Consider the following 23,053-nt stretch of genomic DNA (forward strand, 5'->3'; position numbering starts at 1 on the left):
GCGGCCGGCGCACCATGCTGATCCGGAGCCAGGTGCTTCTCCTGGTCTCCCACGCAGGTGCAGGGCCCAAGGACCTGAGCCATCCTCCACTGCACTCCTGTTTAAAAGTAAGGATATTCTGAATCCTTTTCTAAATGGCCATGTCCATGGTAACAGACAGCAGCACACACTCTCAGAGACCCTGTATAACTCATTTATGATGACCTGGGTGACACGAGGGCACCAAAAGGAAAACACTAATGCTTATGGCAACATTTCTAAACAGCCACAAGCTGGGGACCTGTGTTTTCAGGAGTGTGTATCTCTCATGTGATGGCACTTGTGGGTGGCTATGGGGGTTCCAGCAAATGAAGGCATGGAATTTGAAAAGGGGGTGTCCAGATGACAGCCAGTAGCGGAAGGTCAAGATCCCTCCTCAGGAATGCACTACCCTGGAGGGCTGACTCCAGATTCTGCTCCATGAACCAAACCATCAGCGCACTCACGTTGACCAAGTTATGATAAGTTCATCATAACCACACAGTCATGGTGGACTGACCGACAACTCCCGAAGCCAATTCATGCACCTGCTTGCTCTGCGGGGTTCTTCTTTCCCATTACTGAGTAGCTCACACACGACCTGTGATGAGAATGCTGCTTCTAAAGGGGGCGTCCTAACACTTCACAACCAGTCCTTTAGTTTAACTGCTCCAAGTTACATCATCCCCATGTTCAGTGGGAGTCAACATTGTCCCAAAAACCCAGCTGTGGGGGCATGTGAGGAGTGAACCTACTTTTCAAATAAAATGAAGCAATTTTTAATGAGGAAAATATTTGAAAAATCTAAATATTAAAGAGCTCTTCAAGTTCTTCTGTCCTACATGAAAGAACTGTATTTGTTTAGATATGGAAACACTTGAATTGTTTTAATGTAAAGTGTAGTTCCCACGTATCCTCCTAGTTTCCCATGTCACCCTTAGTAAAACCCTAAGCTGTTAAAATGGACTACTGCAGCTTATCTGATTCTGGTTCCCTCTGCACTCTCCGTGAATACTCTGAGCTCGTCTCCCTCTATTCTCTCCCTTAGTCATTGTGCTATAGGATGCTGGTTTTCTCTCTGTTCCACTAAAGCATTTTATGAAAAACACACAGGAAAGGCCAAGAAGATTCAATTTATATTCAGAGTGATTAGATGTGGACTCGTCCACTCAGGGGGTCACAGCAGTCTCATTTAGAATGGCACCTTGTACTTACATCCCATGTGGGATCTGTCCTTAATGTGTTGTCTAATGTGCAGTGATGCTATAACTAGTACTGAAACAGTATTTTTACACTTTGTGTTTCTGCGTGAGTACAAACTGATGAGATCTTTACTAATTATATACTGAATCGATCTTCTGTATATAAAGATAATTGGAAATGAAAAAAAAAACCTGGTGTTAAATTGGAAATGGCATAGAAAATTAATTAACTTTTTAAAAAAAATATTGTGTAGGATCTCTGTCTTTAATGTGCTGTACACTCTTATTTAATGCTATAACTAGTACTCCAACAGTATTTTTTTTCACTTTGTGTTGCTATATGGGGGCAAACTATTGAAATCGTCACCTAATATATACTAAACTGATCTTCTGTATATAAAGAGAATTGAAAATGAATCATGATGTGATTGGAAGGGGAGAGGGAGAGGGAAAGGGGAGGGTTGTGGGTGGGAGGGAAGTTTTGGGAGGGGGAAGCTATTGTAACCCATAAGCTGTACTTTGGAAATTTATATTCATTAAATAAAAGTTTAATAATAAAAAAAAATTGCTAAGCAAAAAAAAAAAAAAAAAAAAAAAAAGAATGGCACCTTGCACAAACACGACCAGAGAGATAAGACTTGAGAAATTCTTTCCAACTAGCAGTAATAAATTTTGGAAAGACTTATTATTCTTTCTTGAATATCTGAACAAACAAGCAAACAAACAAAGCCATAGGCCAGATGACTGAGCAGTCTTCGCTTCACCCCAAAAAATCCTGGCAAACATATCTCGATTCTGTGATGACATTCCTTCAGGTATTTTCCTATTGATTACCAAGTCGTGGATGTTCCTATCCACCCCTGATCTTCTGACTGCTCAAAAAGAGGAGCGAAGGGGTGCCATGGCTGAAGCACACTGGATCTGGAACCCAGCTGTGCCGCTGGCTATCTGTGTGACTTTGCAAAAGTTACTGAGCTGCCCTGTGCATTGGCTTAAGCATTACATAACGGAATTTTGTCACAGTATTGTCATAGGATTAAACATGATAGCAAATACACAATATCTGACACACAGTGGTAGCTACTATTATTTCATGCCCAAAATAGCACTTGGCCTATCATGGGTGCTCAGTCTTTGGAAAATGAGTAACTCAGAGAGAGAACTGGGAAAAGACCCAGAGGGATGGCTATGTCCTCCCTGCTGAACTGAAAGGTTCATATTTGTGCAGGAAGAGCAAACAGACTCAGAATCGACTGGGGAAAAAAAAAAAACTTGAATGTAGCAGAAAAGGCAAAGATTATGAAATTAGCGTTACTTCCATAATGGTAAGAAAACAATAAGTAACTTGCCATTTCTAATGGTAGCCCAGCCTGTCCTACTTCTGACATCTCACAGAACTTCACCCACCTTTTTCCTTTCTTCTGGCACTTTCCTCTTAACTTATGGACATACTTCAAAAAGTTTGTGGAAAAAACTGGAATTTTATCTCTGTGTAAAAAACTTTTGGAATCAACACACAGCTTTGTATAACGTGTATTTCCCACAAAGCTGAAGGCCTCTCCCATTTACTTTTCTAATCACGGAACTGAAAAGCACTCCTTTCAAGTATTTCTCTTTCTGTTTTTTGTTTTTGGCTATTATTATCATCATTGTATAACTTAGTTTTCTGAAAATAATTCCCTTCCCTCACTGTTTGCTTCTATCTGCCCACCATCCCACCGTGTGCCCTCCATCCCACCATCTCTACTAAGCTAATGAAGCTACTTTCTAACACCCTTGGTGCCAACCCACTGCCCAGGCTTTGTGTTTCTCTGACTTGAAACACACTCCTTGCCAGTCTTTCATAACCTGGGCTTCCATATCCCACTCTCCCCTGATTTTCCTGCGGCTATGGGTCAGGTTCTCTTCCCCCTCCTCCATCCACTACCAAATGTGGATGCCAAGGGCTGTGGCTTGGTTTGCTCCTCACTGTGCCTCACTGATCACAGCACATGCATAACCTTGACGCTTACATTTATTCTGCTGACTCTCAAACCTGGATCTTTAGCCCAGCTCCCTTCCTCCATCCCAGGGCAGCACGCTAGTCATTTATTGGATTTTCTGCCCTGGGTGGCGCCTGGGTCACCTACTGCTCGACAAACCCACTGATGCTAACCTCACCATCTCCTTTCCCCACCAGCCGCTGCTCCTTAATCCCCCGTCTCACCAGTGGGTCCTCGTGACTGAGCACCCCGGTCCACAGGTCAGAGTCCTAGATACAGCCTGAGTTTCTCATGTTTCGCCAGTCCCCCCACACGCATGGTCTTCAAGCCTCGCAGTCTGTCAGTATTTCCTCAATTTCTGGGCCGTTCATGGACTTCCCGAGTGCCACTTAGTTGTGGCGTGAGCAGACCCTGGCCACAGCCTCACCTTCCTGTCCCAGGTTCTTTTATCTCTGCACTGCTTTCCAGGATGTTTGCACAGCACACTGCCGGTCTCAGCACTCTGCTGTGTAAAACCTGGGACTTCTAAGTGCGAACAGGAGAAAAAGTGGCCAGGCTTCTCTTGATACGTGAAGATCCCCTAAGATTTTCTTGGTCTTCCAGCATTTTATTTTTATTTTATTTTTTATTATTTAATTTTTTTTGACAGGCAGAGTGGATAGTGAGAGAGAGAGACAGAGAGAAAGGTCTTCCTTTTGCCGTTGGTTCACCCTCCAATGGCCGCTGCGGCCGGCGCATCTCGCTGACCCGAAACCAGGAGCCAGGTGCTTCTCCTGGTCTCCCATGCGGGTGTAGGGCCCAAGGACTTGGGCCATCCTCCACTGCCTTCCCGGGCCATAGCAGAGAGCTGGCCTGGAAGAGGGGCAACCGGGATAGAATCTGGCGCCCCAACCGGGACTAGAACCCGGTGTGCCGGCGCCGCAAGGCGGAGGATTAGCCTGTTAAGCCACGGCGCCGGCGTCTTCCAGCATTTTATACATATATAAAATCAAAACCAGGCTTTGCACTGACTATGGGGCCTTATGCAAGCAATCCATTTTCCTGCATCTCAGCTTCCTCAGTGGTAACATAGGGACACTAACCACGCCACCCTCACAGGGTAATTGCAAGAATTCAATATATCAGCACATGTAGAGTAGAGAGAAAATGTGTCATAAGTTTGGCTATTATTCTATGCTTTTGATCAGTGCTATGATGATGTGTCTTACTGTTTAGACTTTGAATTTCATGAGGGCACATAGCTATCACTCAGGTTAAGAATCGGGCCACTAGCAGGAGCCTAGCGATGGATGTGAAGTGAGTAAGGATCAATACGTTCTCAAAACTCTTCATGGTTTCACCTACCCTTAAAGAAATCGAATGTGACCATGAATTCTCTGGTTAGCACCCTCTAAGAATCAATGCCTTCGGGGCTGGTCTAGATAAAATGCTTCAGGACGCTGTTCATTTCAAAAGCAGGAGCAGGGGCTTCACCTCAGCCATCCTGTCCTGACCATTCAACCCTGGGGCCAGCAGCAGCACAGTTCAGTATCATCTGCTTTGGTAAACCTCAAGGGCAGAGAGAGAGGGAGGGTAAAGGGTCGGCACACCTGTGGGAAAGCTGCAATGCTGGGACCAGGATTTTCTGGTCTCTTCCTCACAAGAGAAAAGAGCCCTTTGCTGGTTCGAGTCCCGGCGGCTCCACTTCTGATCCAGCTCTCTGCTATGGCCTGGGACAGCAGAAGATGGCCCAAGTCCTTGGACACCTGCACCCACGTGGGAGACCTGGAGGAGGCTCCAGTCATTGTGGTCATTTGGGGAGTGAACCAGTGGATGGAAGACCTTTCTCTCTCTCTCTCTCTCTCTCTCTTCCTCTCTACCTCTCTACCTCTCCTTCTCTCTGTGTGTAACTCTTTCAAATAAATAAATAAATCTTAAAAAAGAGCCCTTGATCTTCTCATCATCATTATTTTGTAATTTCAGTCAATGAATTGAATGGTCTGTATGCCACCTGAAGACAGCTTGGGGATGTTTTCCCCTTTTTGCTTATTTATTTAAAAGGCAGAGAGACCGAGAACAAGAGGCAAAGCTCCCATCTGCTGATTCACTCCTGCATGCCCACAATAGCTGGGGCTGGACCAGGCTGGCGTCAGGAAGCCAGTAACTCCATCCAGGTTTATCACGTGGATGGCAGGAACCCAGCTGCCTGAACTGTCACCAGATGCCTCCCAGAGTCTGCAGGGACTGGAATGAGCAGCTGGAGCAGGGATTAGAAACCAGTTACTCCAGTGTGGGATGTAAGCATCTTAACTGGAGTCTTAACTGCTAGGTTAAATGCCTGCTCAGGGATGTCTTCTCTATCAGTGAGATTTGAAAATTCGTGGGCTGCAATAAATTCCTTATCCACAAAGTTAGACAGCAGGTGCATGTAACCTCTCTCTGCACGCTGGCTCTACTCTACTAATGGGACCATCACAGCCTCTCTTCCTTTTGGTGGCTGTGATCTTTGAGAGGAAAAAGGAAAGAAAAACAATTTGCAAGAGGCAGAGAGATGCTTTCTGAAATGAGATGATCTGCCTCATTTATATAGGGCAGGAAAAGGCACAAAACATGACACTGAGTACAAAAATGTCTGCTACAAACTGAGTTGGGCTGGGTTTGGAGGACACCCTGGTAGAGACTGATGCTCTTACAAAGAGGGAGTCCTGTGTGCAGACTGAGACAGAGGGTGCGGGGCTCTAGCCCGTCCCCCTCACTGGGTCTGGGAAACCATCTGCCTTCTTTCTGGCTGAACTTGAATACATGCCTTGGATGTGTTGGGGCAGAAGGGGACTGATCATTTGATCCAATCCATGCCTTTTAGAATTTTACATCTATAAAAGGAGAGGTAACCTAATAAAGTATATATATCTCACCCCATCTGCCTGCCCGTGTGTGTGTGTAAATACTGAGAGAAGAAATTTATCATGTGAATGCAAATTTCCAAATTACAGAATTCATTTTTGTTGAAAGAATTCAAGCAAAACAAAGAAAATAAGCAAAAGTCAGTCTACTTTTATATCTGTAATATCTCTTTGCCTGGCTAATTTCTGGTGACACTTATATATTAGTAATATCTTCATTGTGTTCACATACCTCAGAACCTGTCTACAGTTTATACAAGAATGCTTTTTCCACACAGCGTAGTTCATAGGCATTCTGTTTTTGTGTTACACATGGCACGTACATACAATTTTCCTTTCTTATAAATATTATTTACATATATAAAATTATTCTTACCTATATTACATTATTTATTTAATTGAAAGACAGAGAGACAGAGACAGAGAGATCTTCCATCCATTGGTTCACTACCCAAATGCCCGCAACTGTTGGGGCTGGGGTAAGCTAAAGCCAAAAGCCAGGCATTTTGTGCAGCTCTCCTACATAGGTGACAGGGACCCAAACACTTGAGCTATCACCTGGTGCCTCCTAGCATGCAATAGCAGGAAGCTGAAGTTGGAGCGAAGCCAGGCAGATACCGAAGGCAGGCACCTGGATATGGGATGCAGGCATCTTAACTGCTAGGCCAAATGCCTGCTCCATTAGCCTGCATTCCACAAATCAGTCACCAAAACTAAGGCAGGCACAAGCTTCTACTCTCCGGTCCTGCAGGGAAGATCTGACACAACAAGGCTCTGTGTTAACACAAGGGGATATGGATGTGCAGCTGGGAAACAGGTAACAGGCCACAAAGACAAACATATTTGGCACTCTACAACCAGAGACTTTGAATAAATACTTTTGATGTACTACGTGGAAAACATATGATTACAGGGTTTTTGTTTTTGCCTCCTATAGAATTGTAGTTGTTTCCATACAGGAAGGCATTGAGATGGACATGTTGTGACTTTTGCATGGGAAAGGGAGGGGCACATACCTTTGTCTGGGCGTCCACATGTGCCCCTTGGTTGACAAGGACTTCAGCCACATTCACTCTGTCTTCTTGAGCAGCCAAATGGAGTGGGGTGAGGCCACTCTGTAAAAGAGGAAGTACACAGTGACATTACAGGAAGGAAGATCCATTATGCACGGCTAGACTTAGAGTGTGAATTTTGGGATTGTAAACCTCCAACTTCTGTGTTAAAAATAATCTATAGAATACATTTATGTACCGTACTCTATTAATACTTTCTTACCATCGCTGTCTGTTTGCAGGCTTAATGACACATTTCAAGCCTACTCAGAAGCGGAGGCAATGGAGTCCACCTTATACACTCATCTCAGATTGAGCAATGTTCAAGGTTTTCCTACATTTGCTTCATCCATCTCTGTCCTTTCTTCATGTCTTTATGGCAGTATTTTAAAGCAAATCCAAGACAATATATCATACATACGTACATATTTCAGTGTTCATCTCCAAGTACTGGAGACTTTTCTTAAGAACAAAATTATTCTGGAATTTTAATACATTACCAATGGCACTATCTTCAGCCTAAATTTTAATAATATCTATTTACAAAGTGAATATTGACACTTGATGATAGCACTTTCTCCATGCTAACTCCCAGAGCCTGACAACTCTTTTTTGTGTATTGCTTCCAGGTGGGACAGATTGTCTAGGAACTATAATGTGAATACTAGAACCTGGTAATTTGCAGGTCACTTAGATAGTATCCAGGTGTAACTACATGAAACATTTGCAACTGACCTTGCCAGAGGCTATGCAAACCACAGGACAAAACTCACTAAGACTGTATTCAGGTTCATAACAAATTTACAATTATAAAGCAGTTTTTCCCATAAATCACAGTTAAAAGAGCAATTAGTGTCGGTACAGATTAGTTTCTTTCATCCATTATGAGCACAGAAGTAAGCATCTTGAGTCGTGGAGCCCTTCTAGCCCTGTCTAGCACGTGTGCAGTGAGAACATCAGCCTGTCCTATTTGTCAGAGAAAGGAAAGACTCATAGGACATTTCAGGCATGGTAGAGAACCTTCTAGATGCAGAACATTTATTTACTTAGGGGTTGCTATTCCATCACAAAAAATACAGGACCCAGAGTCATTCACTGGTGACTTTTGAATAATGTTTATAGAATGTTGGAAGAGGTGCACACAACTGAAAAAAGAGGAAATAGGAAAAGCAAGACCAACGCATTCACTTGAAATCCAAGAAAAATAAGCCAGAGCCCAAATTGGCACCACCCAAACACAGACATCATCATGTAAGAATGTTCCATGTTCTACTTTGGAGGAAGTGGTATTTTCAGCCATAACATTTTGTGAAAGTGTGTCATGGTCACCTATTCTAGTTTGAGACATTTCAAAACTCTGACTGCACTGCGGATTCTCAGCAAAGGCTGTGGAACGTACTCTGGGCACAGGCCCTAATCTCTTGTGTGCTCTGCTCACCATTGTGCTACCCACATGGTTCAGCCACCCTACCCTTGGTATGGGGTCACTTCTGCCTCAGCCAGCCTGCTCTTTCTTCTTCATGCACCAAAGGCCCCAATAACATTTGTATGCACACCTTCCAACGGCTCACCTCTAAAATAGCATCACAATCCTGCATTAAGCTCTGTTTTCTTGGCTCTCTAGGTCAAAGCGCTGTGAACTTGTGGAGTCAAGTATTGTATATCCAATCATTACTTAGCCAGTGTCTGTCATTTAACATTCAAGCCATTCATTCGTTGATTAAATCAGAAGGAGAAGTCAAACATTCTTAGGTGAAACAGGGTAAATGATATAAATACTTTTTTTTTCAATTAAAAATGCATTGGAAAGATAGAAAGACAGAGACAGACAGACAAAGTGAGATTTCACATCTTTGGGTTCATGCCCCAGATAACCACACCAGCCAGAGCTGGACCAGGCTGAAGCCAGGAATGTGGAACTCAGTCTGAGTCTCCAGGCGAATGGCGGGGACCCAGACGCTGGGCCTTCACCTGCTGCCTGCCACAGTGCACCTCAGCAGGCTGCTGGAATTGGAAGGGGAGCCAGGGCTTGAAGCCAGGCCATCTGATGTGGGGACGTGGGAATGTGGGCTTCCCAAGTGGTGTCTTAACCACTGTGCCAAACATCCACCCGAAACTTCATTTTTATGTACGTAGTTTGTCTAAAGAGATTTTCAAAAAATAATGTGAAGGCCACAATAGTCCAATTTGAGTTCAGAAGTTCCCTGTACATCTTTTATGGTATTTTGATAATTACTCATTATTAAAAATGCCACTTATTTCTCTTAATGAGGATGGAACTGAGGCTCAAGGCAGTTACATAATCTGCCAAAATTAACACTTTAAGGAAGAATCAGACTTAGGACTCAGATCCTCTGGGATTTAAAAACACAAGCCATGTAGATTAAATATATGTAAGTTAGAGTTGGCCCTCTGTATAGGCAGGTTTTGCATTCAGGATTCAACTAATCTTGGATTGAAAAATTTCAGAGGGGGAAAAAAACCACCCCATGTCTATATTGACCATGTATAGTCTTTATTTTTCTCATCATCACGTCCTAAACAATACAGTATGGTGACTAGATCCATAGCCATTTGCATTGTTATGAGGTCTAGTAAGTAATCTAGGAATGATTGCAAGTACACAGTGGGATGTAAACAGGTTGCACGCAAATATTGTGACCCTTTGTACAAGGGACTTGAGCAACCTCAGGACTTGGAATTTGCAGACGGTTGTGGAACCTGCAGACACTGAAGAAAGACCACACTTGTTATTTCTCCCACTGGAACTCTTGCTATTTTGCAACTTGACTCCCATATCTGAGCTATGGATGACAAATGCTACAGTCATGCTAGCAGCTAACAGAAGGGAAACTAAGTGGTAGGCAGTGTGGGTTATCAGGAACACAGGGCCTTTCTGCAGGGCTCCCTGAAGACTTGGAAACATCTGTCCTTTGTTTCGTGCAGATACAAATAAACAATTTGGCCAATCTGAATTGTTTACTATATGTAACGGGAAGCAATAGAGTGATTAACGTGTTTCTAGTCAACTGTGAGACAAACTTCCACTTTGCTTGACAAAACTCTGGTTTCTTCATAAATAATGAGGATGTGAAAGATAAAGGTGGAGTGCTTCAAGAATTTAGGGAAGTTCCCAAAGGTTCTACCAACTTTCCCACAAACACTAGACCTGTAAACTAACTTTTTCCATCTATTCAATAAAACAGTGACTCTAAATTTCTGTTACTGAAATGAACTAGCTGAAAGTTCCCAATTTCTCTTTGTAACCTAGACTTAAAAACTGTACAGGCAAAGGGAAGGGCCCTAAACTCTGTGGACTAAGGAAATAGGCTACAACTTGCAACTTTTTAGTTGCTACATTCCATAATGATGAGTAACTATATTCACATTATTATTTTTTTAAAAATTTTTGACAGGCAGAGTGGACAGTGAGAGAGAGAGAGACAGAGAGAAAGGTCTTCCTTTACCGTTGGTTCACCCTCCAATGGCCGCTGCGGCCGGCGCGCTGTGGCCGGCGCGCTGTGGCCGGCGTATAGTGCTGATCTGAAGCCAGGAGCCAGATGCCTCTCCTGGTCTCCCATGAGGTGCAGGGCCCAAGCACTTGGGCCATCCTCCACTGCACTCCCGGGCCATAGCAGAGAGCTGGCCTGGAAGAGGGGCAACCGGGACAGAATCCGGTGCCCCGACCGGGACTAGAACCCGGTGTGCCGGTGCCGCAGGTGGAGGATTAGCCTATTGAGCCATGGCACCGACCGATATTCACATTACTCTTAAAAACTCTGTGGACCTCGTTTTTATGGCTCTACATATACACAGTCACATGCATATATACTCACCGGCATGAAAGAATTATTTACCATTCTCTCATTGTTTAAGCAGATTGTTTCTAGCATTTTGCTACGATAAACAACACTTTAGCAGATACCTCTGTTTAATATTATATTTTGACTTTTTTTTTTTTTTTTTTTGATCCTGGTTTCTCATTCATTCTTTGTGACCCTTCTTGGTGATGAGGTTTTATATGCTTTGCAGAGCAAAAAAAAGTTACCTTATTGCTCAGGTTCACGTTTGCGTTTCTTCCAAGGAGCAGCGACACCATGTCCACGTGCCCTTCCTGAGCTGCGAGATGGACAGAAGCAATTCCTTGCCGGGTAACTGCGTTGGCATCAGCACCATATTCCAGCAGAGTTGTCGCTATGTCCATCTGGTTCTTCTGCGCAGCGATGTGCAGTGGCGTATAACCATTCTGTCAACATGAATCACTTGGTCACATGCCCAGGAACAAAACAGAAATGCGTGCAGTGTATTTTCAAATCGTATATATTTCTCTTTCTAGTGGTTTTCTTTGATTGTCTGAAAAATTATGGTAAGGTAAGCAGGCATTGACAAACTAAGCAGTGTCATTAATGGAATAGCTCTCCTATCTCCCAGATTCCTAAATAGGTAAAATATAATTTAACATGGCCAGTGTAATGCAAGAGAGCAAGAGTACTATTGGTTTTCCAAAAGGAGCACAGATTTCCCATTTATAGGTTGTTTTACTAGTAGGTTCCCAATTCTTTTTTTTTAATCCCATAAATTTGGTGTAGGAGGAAACCATGCTAGGAATTAACAGAATACCACTAGGGCATGTTTAGAGCCATTTATTGTTGTAATAATCCATTTAATGGCCATCTACTATGGTTTAAATGTCTACTCCAAATATCATCTACCAGAAATTTAATTTCTAATGTAGTAGTGTTGATAGGTGGCATGTTTAAGAGGTGAGTTTTGTTTGTTTTTTTTTTTTTTGACAGGCTGAGTTAGTGAAACAGAGAGAGAGAGAGGTGAGTTTTTAAAATCATCATGTCTGTTTGCACAAAGTGTCTGCTTCTATGTTGATTGGAACTGAACTGAAACACACAGACACACACATATACACACCAATTCAGGGAGAATTGATATCATAATAATATTGACCCATGAACACATTACATTCCTCCATCTACATGTCCATTTATTTATCAGAGCAATGTTTGTGGATTACAGTGTAAAAATCTCACCCATTTTTTGCCTAGGTTATCTCTAGGAATTTTATTAAGAAACATGGTCATTTAAGACAAGTACAAGACTCCACGTAGACATGGACATGAACCTGACAATATAAAATATGACAGTGACAAATTAGAATGCTATTTTAAACACAAACGGGGATTTAGAGAAAGAAAATGCAATCTGAGAACTTATATTTGGGGACATGATCCAAAGTTAGACAAAGGATCAGTTGTAATCTTTCTGATTCACATGGATGTGTCAAATCCAACACAGAGAACTCTGGGGGCTTCTGTGCCCACCGATCAGCTGGCTTGCTACAATTAACCTCTGGATTTAAGTCGCTGGTACATCCGAGTCCAGTAGCATTTCTCTGTTGACAAATACTCTGCAACTGATTGTAGGGGACTTAAGTTATTAGGTATCAAGCCATGAAAGTGGAAATGTCACTTCGACTCTTCTGCAACTAGCCCCCGCCAAACTGGACAAGCCAAGGTAGGAGATTTTATATCCCTATTTTTAGTTTTGACCTATTGCCATCTGAAAGCCCCAGCTGCCCTGGGAAGCATTTGTCCCTCTGCCCAGACACACCCTTCAGAGACCAAAGCTGAGCTTCAGACTGAGCCCTACTCTACAGTGATTGAGAGGAGGTAGTGAGCACCCCACACTCCTATACAAAAGAGGAAATTCACAAGCCAGCACTAACATAGGAAATATGATTAGTCAATATGCTAACACTAACTAGTTAGAGTGGTAGAGGCCAGATAACGGCAGAATTTAGCTTCTTAGCCTGCATCTTACCTCTTTTTGCTTTTACTAATGACAGAACTTCAAATTCATCTCTTTCCCATCCCTAACCACGGTAAGGCGACTCAATGCTTTCTCGGACGTGACAGTCTTCCTGATTACTTCTAATTCCGTTTATAAAAAAGTTCTACATCCCCCAAAACGAAAGAAGATCTGCCATCTCTGTAATGCATGCTAACAGAGAAATTACTCATTGTTGCTTAGGGATTTATTCTGAGATCCTTACCTGAGAAACAAATAAAGCAAGGTTGATCTCAGAAAGACTTATGAAAATTTTCAAATAACAAAAAAACAGTTAACTTTGAGACCCACAATGGAACTTGCTATATTTTCTAACTGCTTTCTGTTTTCTGGAAATAACATGATTATCACTTGCCACAGTCAAAGAGGCAGATACACTTATCAGGAGAAAAATAAAGCTGTGAGATTCAACTGTAAGTGCTTGCCATGTGTGCCTTTGCATTTCAAAGTGAAAATAAAACCAAATGTAAAGTTAAGCTGTCAAAATTAAAATGTAGTATTTATATCATATTTTGTATGTTTTTCCAGAAACTGTCGCGCACATACTGATTCACATCAATAGACATGCTGCACACTTTATGGGCGAGAAATCCTAAGCTAGTAAGTGAAGGCTAGCTCTTCTGCAGTTAGTGTCCTGCCTATGCCTGAACTCGAGCCAACCCCTTCCCCAGCACGGCGCCCTGCCTGGGGAAGCAGATCTGGCTAAAGTGGATTACAGCAGTCCATTTACTTTCTCAGCACCCAATTACCAAAAATCACATCATGTTTAAGGGATATGCATGGGTAAGAAAATATGGTGGCGATTTTAAAAAACGGAAGCCTAAGATGATGACACAGTATACCTTAAATCAAAAGGACAAAGAATACGATTTGAAGAAAGGTTAACTGAGGTCGCTGCGGTCACATCCGTATAGGATGGTTCGGTCCCGCACTTCTCATCTCTGCCATGGTTCAGGGATGCCCGAGTTTTCCTGCAGCAAAGGCGGCAGATTGCCTACCCTTCCGTGCATTCCCCTCACCTTCTCCAGCTAAAAGAAAGGCGGACATGCGCCCAGAAGAAAAACTACATTTCCCATGATCCCTTGCAGCTGCAAGCAGCCAATGAGGTGTAAAAAGAAGTGGAGGGGTGGGGCTTCTGAGAAAGCCCAATCGTGCTGACTTTCCCCCTGCCTGCTTCAAGGCTCCGAGGAGGGAAAGGCAAGCCAAGTAAGCAAGTAAATAACAATAACATAAAAACAAATCACAGGAACTTCCTGCACACTCTGCAAACACTACACCGCCATCAACAACGGCCCTGCCTACCTCCTGCCTGGATGACGTGAGAAAAATGGAGTCTTCCATTTAAACCACTGAAGCGAGGCCTTTTTTCTCGCCGAGAAAGGAGATTCCTAACTAATTTACCTGACTTTGCTCAGGATCAAAGTCTAGAAAAAGTACTTGACTGGTGCCACTGCCCTGGGAGATGGGGATGGTTGGACCAGTGTCAGAGATAAGATTTACAACACCCCGGTGGGGGCAATTGTGTTAGGGGTATGAGAATCAATGTCCCATTACAAAAGCTCGTGTTTAATTGACGTGGAAGAGAAGTGCAATGCTAATGGGAGTTGTAAGGAATTATTTAAAGGACTGCTTTCCAGTTCCTGATTTTTCGCAGATATGGAACCAGGAATTCCAAGTCTTGCTTGTCAAATGAAGCTGGAAATCAATGACAAATATACCGTCTACTGACCTGTGTAAGAGTTTCTTCTGATAGAAAGGTGGACTCATTTTGTTACGCTTATTTCATAACTCTTGTCAGTTCAGAACTGCCTGGAACTCACTGTGCCAAAATTGGTATTCTACATTTCCTAACCTGGGGTTACTTATATGTAGCCCGCACGCACAGGGTTATTAAAATACCCTGCAATACAAATGAATACCCATTTAATTCCATCACAAATTTTCTCTTTAAAATTTTGGAAAAATATACATGACAAAATTTCTCATTTTAAGTGTACAAGTCAACGGCAATAAGTACATCTGTATTACTTGTCGAACATCTGGGCCATGGAACCATCTCCAGAACTTTTTCATCTTCCCCAAATTGAAATGCTATACCCATTAAAAAATAACCTTCCATTCACTCTTCCCTTCTGCCCTGATAACCAACATTCTACCTCTGTCTATGAAGTTTACTGTTCTACCTATCGCATTTAAGTGGTATAATGAAATACTGGTCCTTTTGTGACTGGCTCACTCCTTTTTAGCATAATGTCTTCAGGAGTCATCTGACATGCATCAGAATTTCTTTCCTTTTTAAGGCTGACTAATATCCTGTTACATATACAGACACACACAGATTTTGTTTATCCATTCATTCATGATGAACACTTGAGTTGTTTTGATCTTCTGGCCACTCGGAATAATACTGGGATATATTTTTTTAAGACAACATTTTATCAAGGAAACCATGGCTTCATGACATGTCAGGGTGAGAAATTATGGAGGCAAAATTTGCATATATGTGCAAAGCAGATTTAGGAGTTAGATTTTGAAGTGTCGATTTCACTGGGTACAATTATGGAGTAGTGCGTGCAACTGAATTGACCTAAGGACTGAGTTTAAAGAACAGCAGTGAAACAGCCCCAAAACAATGAGGTAGAAAGTGCTAACAGCCCTTCAACCAACAGTAACAGCGAAGGAACCAGCAAACATTTAGACTGTGGTTTATATCATTCGGGTGTTCTCTGATCACAGTCACCTGCTCCACAGTAGCAAACTTATGAAACCAGTAACATTCTATTATTCTGTCTTTAAGCAAATTCTTCTTTATGATTTGTCCCTCAAATCAGAACACCAGAGCAGTAGCATAGCGATATGCTCTATGTCCTTTCTCAGAAATCTAAGTTGTCTACTGGTCAAAAATGTTCTAACAATAAGAGTAAAAATTCCTCTTAGCAATAATAAAAACACATATATAACACCTCTCAACCCATTTTATGAAACACCAATAAGTTGAAAGCAATGTTTTATGGCCAAGAAAACATAACACAAATTTGTATAATTCTGACAGGTCAGAGCCTTCTTACTCCCCTGGGCTGAGCTGATGTTTTTAACTCAGCCCCAAGTATTCCCATCTCTTCTTCCTCTGCTGTCTTCAGGATGTCCTGGACTTTCAAAGGAAATTGGCAAGCCCCTATTTTACTGAACATCTATCGTGCTAGTTGACTAAAGAGACGAAGTGTCAGTCTAGGATGTGCTAAGGTATGATTTCTAAGTGCTACCTGCCCTAGCAGGGTGAAATAGATGAAGCAAAAAGTAGATGTGTATTCAGAGACCAGAGGACAGTGCCCGCTGCTCTCCTGAAGCTGTGAATTACGGGTACCTTTGCGGCTGCGTGAGGTGAGGCTCCTTGGTCCAGAAGCAGAAGGGCCACTTTCTGATTATCGTAATGTGCAGCTACATGCAGTGGAGTTAGCCCGCTCTGAAAACACGTGCAGAAACAACAACCAGGGTCAACAGTGTCTCAGTATCAGATGCCTGGATTGAGGAAATGTGGTTAGACTGCATACAACACAGACTGTAGTTTACATTCCAAGTTCCACAATACTTAGACCCCACCTTCACCTCTTGTCTCCCAAGTGTTCTTCATCCTCGTAGGAGTTAAACGTGGATTATCATGTGAGTGGCTGTTGGTGAATATTAGCAAGTGCAAGTTTGGTTACCAGGGAAGTGGCCTGTTGCAGGGTGGCCATGACCTCGTACCTTTCCAGCAGCATCAGGAGACGCACTTTTCTGTAGCAGGAGGTTGGCTACTTCAAGCTTCCCGTATTTTGCTGCCACGTGAAGGGGAGTAAATCCTTTCTGAAAAAAAGGGACACAAACATAATGAATGATGGAAATGATACACAAGGATGGACAGAATACAGTAGGGTATGTCATATTTCGACCTCAGCTGACTGAGCCGCAACATGCAACTAATTAGCAGCTCACCAGGAGGAAGCTGGGGAGCTGGCTCTAGGGCTCATTTCAAGGCCACTTTGGGGTTTCACACTATAGGAAGACTAGGTTCCAGGGGCCCACATCCAAGCCAGATGGCTTTGGAAAATACAGGGCAAGTCTAGACTTCTTGCAGTCTCATATCACCAGACTGTACACTTTCTCTTTCCCCATGAATACACATATCTTATGGATGCTCCAGTCTTCAGTAGGTAAAGTTGGAAATTCTATCACCTTTGCTGATACAGGTGAACTGAGTAAGGACACATGGTTCTGGCCCAACACATATATAAGAATTGGATACTGAGAGCTGAGTGGCTATACTCCCAAACTTTCAACTGCATATATAGACCTGGATAGCAATCTTTAGAAGGGTCCCAAGTATGCATCAGGGAATGGAGGGTCATCAATGCATTTGCCTCATAAGGAGGCACACTGGAGCCAATGGGCAGTAGGCATGGTGGAAGGCCTGGGGCACTCAAACCCATCACCCAACAATCTGTCTCACAAATTAAAGGAGACTCAAAGAATCTGCAGAGTCCAAAGAATGACAGGAGATGAAGTTTGAGGAAGCCGTCATTATCATTTGTCTGGATAGTTTTCGATGCACTTTCTGCATTGATTATACATTAGTCCTCCTTACTGACATCCAAATCAGCGTTCAGCATCAATTATGAGTTTTTAAAGACACATCAAGGGCCAATTCACCTTGCCATCACATGTTCTGTGCAGCATGATAAATTATTTTATTTTTGTTCTGTGTATGTAGAGCAACTGCATGCTAGAGTACTCCTCGAAGACATCAAAGTTGAGGTAAAAAATGAAGCCATAAATCAAACAAAAAGAACACAACAAATAAAAACAACCCAAGAAAAGTTCACCTCCTGACTTCAAAGTATCGTAAAGACATTTACCAGCTGGGTTTTGATAGTGTGGTGTGTACTTAGCTTCAGCAAGGGAAACATGTAGTTGTGTTTCCAAATGGCCATTTAAATATATCAAATGACTTTTAAGAAAGCTCTGGCTCTCGACATCAGTAAAGCTTCTTTAGAAGTTGCTAAGAAACTTAATGAACAGGCCGGCGCCGCGGCTCACTAGGCTAATCCTCCGCCTTGCGGCGCCGGCACACCAGGTTCTAGTCCCGGTTGGGGCACCGATCCTGTCCCGGTTGCCCCTCTTCCAGGCCAGCTCTCTGCTGTGGCCAGGGAGTGCAGTGGAGGATGGCCCAAGTGCTTGGGCCCTGCACCCACATGGGAGACCAGGAGAAGCACCTGGCTCCTGCCATAGGAACAGCGCGGTGCGCTGGCTGCAGCGTGCCAGCCGTGGCGGCCATTGGAGGGTGAACCAACGGCAAAAAGGAAGACCTTTCTCTCTGTCTCTCTCTCTCACTGTCCACTCTGCCTGTCAAAAAAAAAAAAAAAAAAAAAAGAAAGAAAGAAACTTAACTTAATGAACAAATAAACAAATACCACAAAATACAACCCACTCTGCTTCCTCCGCCTCAGGGTTTTCCTAAACACATCCACGACTTGCCTGGGATTCCAAGGCAGCTGCTGTACTTACTGAGGCTGGAACTTGCTTTCGTACCTTTGTTGTTATAGATAAAGACGCTCCGTGATCCAGAAGGAATGCGGCTACGTCCTCATGGCCCTCCCGGGCTGAAAGGTGAAGCGGGGTGTACCCTGAAGTGGTGGCTGCATTTGGAGATGCTCCTTGCTGCAGCAGCTGTTGGACTATATCTGCTTTCCCCAGTCGGGCTGAAATGTGGAGTGGGGTTTGGTCATCCTAAACCGCAAGGCAGAAACGCAAGGCTGATGAGCTCAGAAGACAACGGCGCCATTGTGAGAACTTCAGGAGCGCTAGCTGCCGCCTGATGTTCGAGGTGCATTCAACTCTGATTCACTGCTAAAAAGACCGTCGTGTATCTTTTTCTACCAGGCTCAGAAATGTGGCACTAGTGGATCGAAGCTCCTTAAGTATTCTCGGAGTATTCTATTAGTAGGAACATTGCAAAAGGCAGTTCTATCTGTAAATGTCCCCCACCATGACTGGCCACGGAGTATCCATTTTTAACCTCTGGTGTCTCCTTTTTTGGGGAGATAAGTGTATATGTTCTATAAAACTCATATCCCTGGGGGCATCTTATAGCTCCATTAGTCATTATGCATTCATCTGTAATTAATTGTTTAATTGGTGCTTCCCATTCCATATTCCAAAGCAGAGAGAGAGGAGGGCAGCCTAAGGTCTGCAGGTGTTTGAGTAATGGGACAGAGGCTCCCAGCTGAGAGGGCAGAGCGGGGCTGATACCTTCTGCTTGCTAGCTTGTGCATCCTGGCATAGGTTTCAATGGCCTGGGGTGGAGGGTCACCACACTGCAATTAACCTCAAGCCACGAGGTACTCACCAGGTCCTGTGCCCTTAGAGCCCTTGCCCCTCTCCAAGTAAAAGATTCATCATTTACTAATTTGCCCAAAGATGCCCCATGATGGGCCTCCAGATGGAAATTCTCTACTGAAACGTGGTAAAATTTGATGAGTACACTGACTAGGAAAGGTAGACCAAAGAGGCTAGAACATAGGACACTTCTTTGGAAAAATTAAGTAGAAACAGGAGCAAGGTCAAAACCAGAAGGGCTAGGTAACCAGTAGGAAGCATAACCTGAGTCAAAGGAGATGCTGTGAGGGAGGAGAGGAATACTGAGAGCAGAGAAAGCTAGAGGCCAAAGAAAAATCTCTACTATTGCCACCACCATTACCATTACCACGTACCATTACGGAACGCCCACTATTCCCCAAGTTCTGTTGGGAGTTTTCTACCTACATTAAATCACTGAGCCTGGCCATAATCCTATGACTTGAGACAAGCATTACTCACACTTTCTATATGAGGACTCTAGAAAGGAAATGTGCCACAGGGATATTAACTGACCAGATGTTCCACAGCCACTAAATGGTGGATCAAGATTCAACCCCAGATAGTCCAGCTGACCATTACACACACCATCTCCTTAATGAAATGATAAATATAAATCCTATCCTCAACTTGAACATGTGGGTGAAACCGTTCCCTAAGCATGTTTGCTATATTATTAATGCCTACAAGTGAAAGGTTTCTTGTCACTTGTACTAGATTATAGCATTTCTTACTTGTTACATTTAACCTATTTGGGGATTTAACCAGCATTCTCTAGTTCAGGAGTCAGCAAACCACAGTGTTGCGAGAGAGAAAGAGAGAGAGAATCTCCTACCCACTAGTTAACGCCCCACATGACTACAATGGTCAGGGCTGAAGCCAGGGACCAGGAGATTCTTCTAGATCTCCCATGTGGTCAGCAGAGGCCCAAGCACTTGGGCCAGCTTCTGCTATTTTTCCCAGGCCATTAGCAGGGAGCTGGATTGGAATTGGAGCAGCTAGGATACGAACCAGCACCTATATAGGATACAGGCATTGCGGGTGGCAGCCCCATAAATAAAGTTGTATTGGAACACAGTCATGGCCATTTGTTTATGAACAGCCCTTCACTATGGTTGCCTTGGAACTATAGAAGCATCCGTGAGTAGCCACTGCAATGATAGTGGATCTCACAGAGCCTAACACATTTGCTGTGGGGCCATGTACTGTAAAAGTTTGCTGACCTCACTGAAGTTTGTTTCTAAATCCTCTGTAAAAGTCACCACTGGCACCAAGGGACACTGGACACTGGAGGCTGGTAAGCCTGCTGCCTAGGATGTCACGATGTTTCCAGTACTTTGTGGATTTTATGATGACAAAGACCCAGCTGTTCATTCCCAGAGTAGTATGTGGTACTCACTACTTTACTAGTTTATACAGTTTACTAGTTACTTTAATTACATAATTAAGCAATAGGTTAGGAGGTAAAATATTGCATGAAAGGAAAGCTTTGCTTCTCCCTGGGACAAGTAAGTTGAGAGCTTTGGAGAGCCTTTATAGAAGTTATTTAAAAATTATGATCATATTAGAATTAGGAGGACAGCTGAATATGCCTGGAGAGAATTAGAAAAGTCTAGGTATCCTTTGTACTCAAACTGCTTTGCTAATGTCTCAGTTTCTCTTTATTTAACCTGAAAGTAGAAACTATACAGCATACAAATAAATGGTAAATAAATGTACTTTAATAGATTGTGGGTTTAAATGAAATGGACAAGATATTTATGTACTTATTTATGATTCTTTTCTGAAATTGCCATTCTGATAACCAGACCAATCACCCTTCCTGACAGTGGCACATCCATGGGTTTCTACTGGAGGCTGAACACTAGGCAGACTAGGAAGTACCCAAACTCAACCATGGCAATTCCTCTTACCAGAAGCAACTCTGATCTGAATCTCAGGATTTATTGTTTTATAGCTGGAAAAAAAAAGCAAAAACCTTCCTTTTCCTTTTTCTTCTCGTGGCTGTGACATTCATTTAACCAAAAGAGCTCAATACTTCTATGGTGTGCTTGTTCTAGAAGCTCTGCGCATAAGCTCTTCTCCCTGGAGTGCAAATAACTCTGGACAAAGTCTAAACTAGTTCCTAATCTGTTAGGGACTAGCAGTGCGTCAAGGAGATCTTATGGCACAAAGTTCTTGTTCATGTAATTTGGATGAATAACTGAATAAGCAATTAGAGAAAAAGTTTTTTACAATATTACTTGGGTAGAGACTTTTGTCAATAGGGGTTGTTCACTACTTTTAACAAATGCTCTTGAAAAATATCATGGTTATGTTTAAGGTTTTATTAAATTCTAAGGTTTTCCCCACGATTGCAAACATGTTCCTGCATTGCACATACCTTGGCTTTAGCTTCTACCTGAGCTCCATCCTGCACCAGATACCGCACGACTTCCGCTTGGCCAGATCGGGCTGCCATGTGCAGTGCAGTTTCTCCTCTCTGGGGAACATGAGCCAAAGTCAATTAGCTGCAGCTCTGAAGGATAGTGGCATGTTTTTTTTGGCATAAAGCTTGCAATGAACTTAAAAAAGAAACAAAACGATCCTAAGTACTTCTGATTTCAAAGATGAGAAATCGAATACATGGGAATTTCACAAGAGACCTATGATGACAAGGAGGTTGGTGTTAGCCCAGGGAGCCCAGTCACCAGCAGTAGCAGAAGCTGCTCAGGGAATGAGCATGGCTTCACTGGAGGATGAAAAGTGAATGCTCACAGGGGCAAACAAGTAGGCAGACGAGTGACCCAGATCAGGAGAGCACCAGACCGGCTCAAAAGTGGTTGGCCGCCACCTTGTATCTGCAAATGGCCATTGTAATGGTGCAGGATGCAGCCTCGTCAGGTCACGCCTTCCCACTTTTCAAATAAAGTGGCAGTTTGAATATCTGAGTAAGTTTCCAATTCTTAGATGCTGACCATGAAATCAGAACGAACAAAACACTGCATGGACATGGAAAACACATGTGAAGGCCCCATTTGGTTTGTCTATGGTTGGTCTACATCGCCTGCTCTAATCTAGTCAAATCAGTATCCTAGACCTTGGCATTACTCCTAGAGGCCATTTTCTCAGCCACTGGTCCTCAGCCCCCCAACTTTTCACCAAATATCTCATTCATATTATTTATTCATTTATCCAATAAAAAATGAAAATAATACAAAAACATGGACACACTGAAATGTAAAAGTAGCATAAATCAAACAGACTTTCTCACCCAAGTGATGCCCACTTTAAATTGCTTTTATACAAGGGATTTTCAAAAATTTCCTGGAAAATTGGGTTTATGAAAAAATATTCATGTTTCATAATATTTTTGCACCAAAATTTATCTTTTATTTTCATTTTCCATAAACTTTTGCAAGTCCCTTCATAGACTGAGTTTGCTGAATTGGCCAGCTGCCTCCATGGAAGTGACACACGCAGGCAGATTTCACAGGAATCTTGGTATCATGCTTACTGGGTGGGGCTGAGGGTGTTGTTTAGATTGTTACCCAGTGTTCTCTTTTTGAACAAAACACGCTCTGGAATCAGTAGCAGGAAAGACAGCGTTGCGCCTGAGAAACTGGCCTGCCTCTGCCTGTGGGTGTATTGATGGGGGCTGCTAGAAGAGGCAGTGCCTCACTGGGGAG

General features: G+C 43.0%; 1 protein-coding gene across 3 annotated transcripts in view; it reads right to left on the reverse strand.

Annotated features, from left to right (window-relative positions):
- ANK3 (ankyrin 3) overlaps window positions 1-23,053 on the reverse strand; it is a 348,893-nt gene that overhangs the window by 133,323 nt on the left and 192,517 nt on the right. For all 3 annotated transcript variants that reach the window (XM_062214422.1, XM_062214423.1, XM_062214424.1), the window contains exons 13-18: window positions 21,769-21,867; window positions 18,561-18,758; window positions 16,740-16,838; window positions 16,360-16,458; window positions 11,185-11,382; window positions 7,101-7,199 (exon numbers count right to left, since the gene is read on the reverse strand). In XM_062214422.1, coding sequence (XP_062070406.1) covers window positions 7,101-7,199; window positions 11,185-11,382; window positions 16,360-16,458; window positions 16,740-16,838; window positions 18,561-18,758; window positions 21,769-21,867 — 792 coding nt within the window. The remainder of the gene's footprint in view (window positions 1-7,100; window positions 7,200-11,184; window positions 11,383-16,359; window positions 16,459-16,739; window positions 16,839-18,560; window positions 18,759-21,768; window positions 21,868-23,053) is intronic.

This window comes from Lepus europaeus, chromosome 17 (genome assembly GCF_033115175.1).
Source record: "Lepus europaeus isolate LE1 chromosome 17, mLepTim1.pri, whole genome shotgun sequence".
NCBI classification, from domain to species: Eukaryota; Metazoa; Chordata; class Mammalia; order Lagomorpha; family Leporidae; genus Lepus; species Lepus europaeus.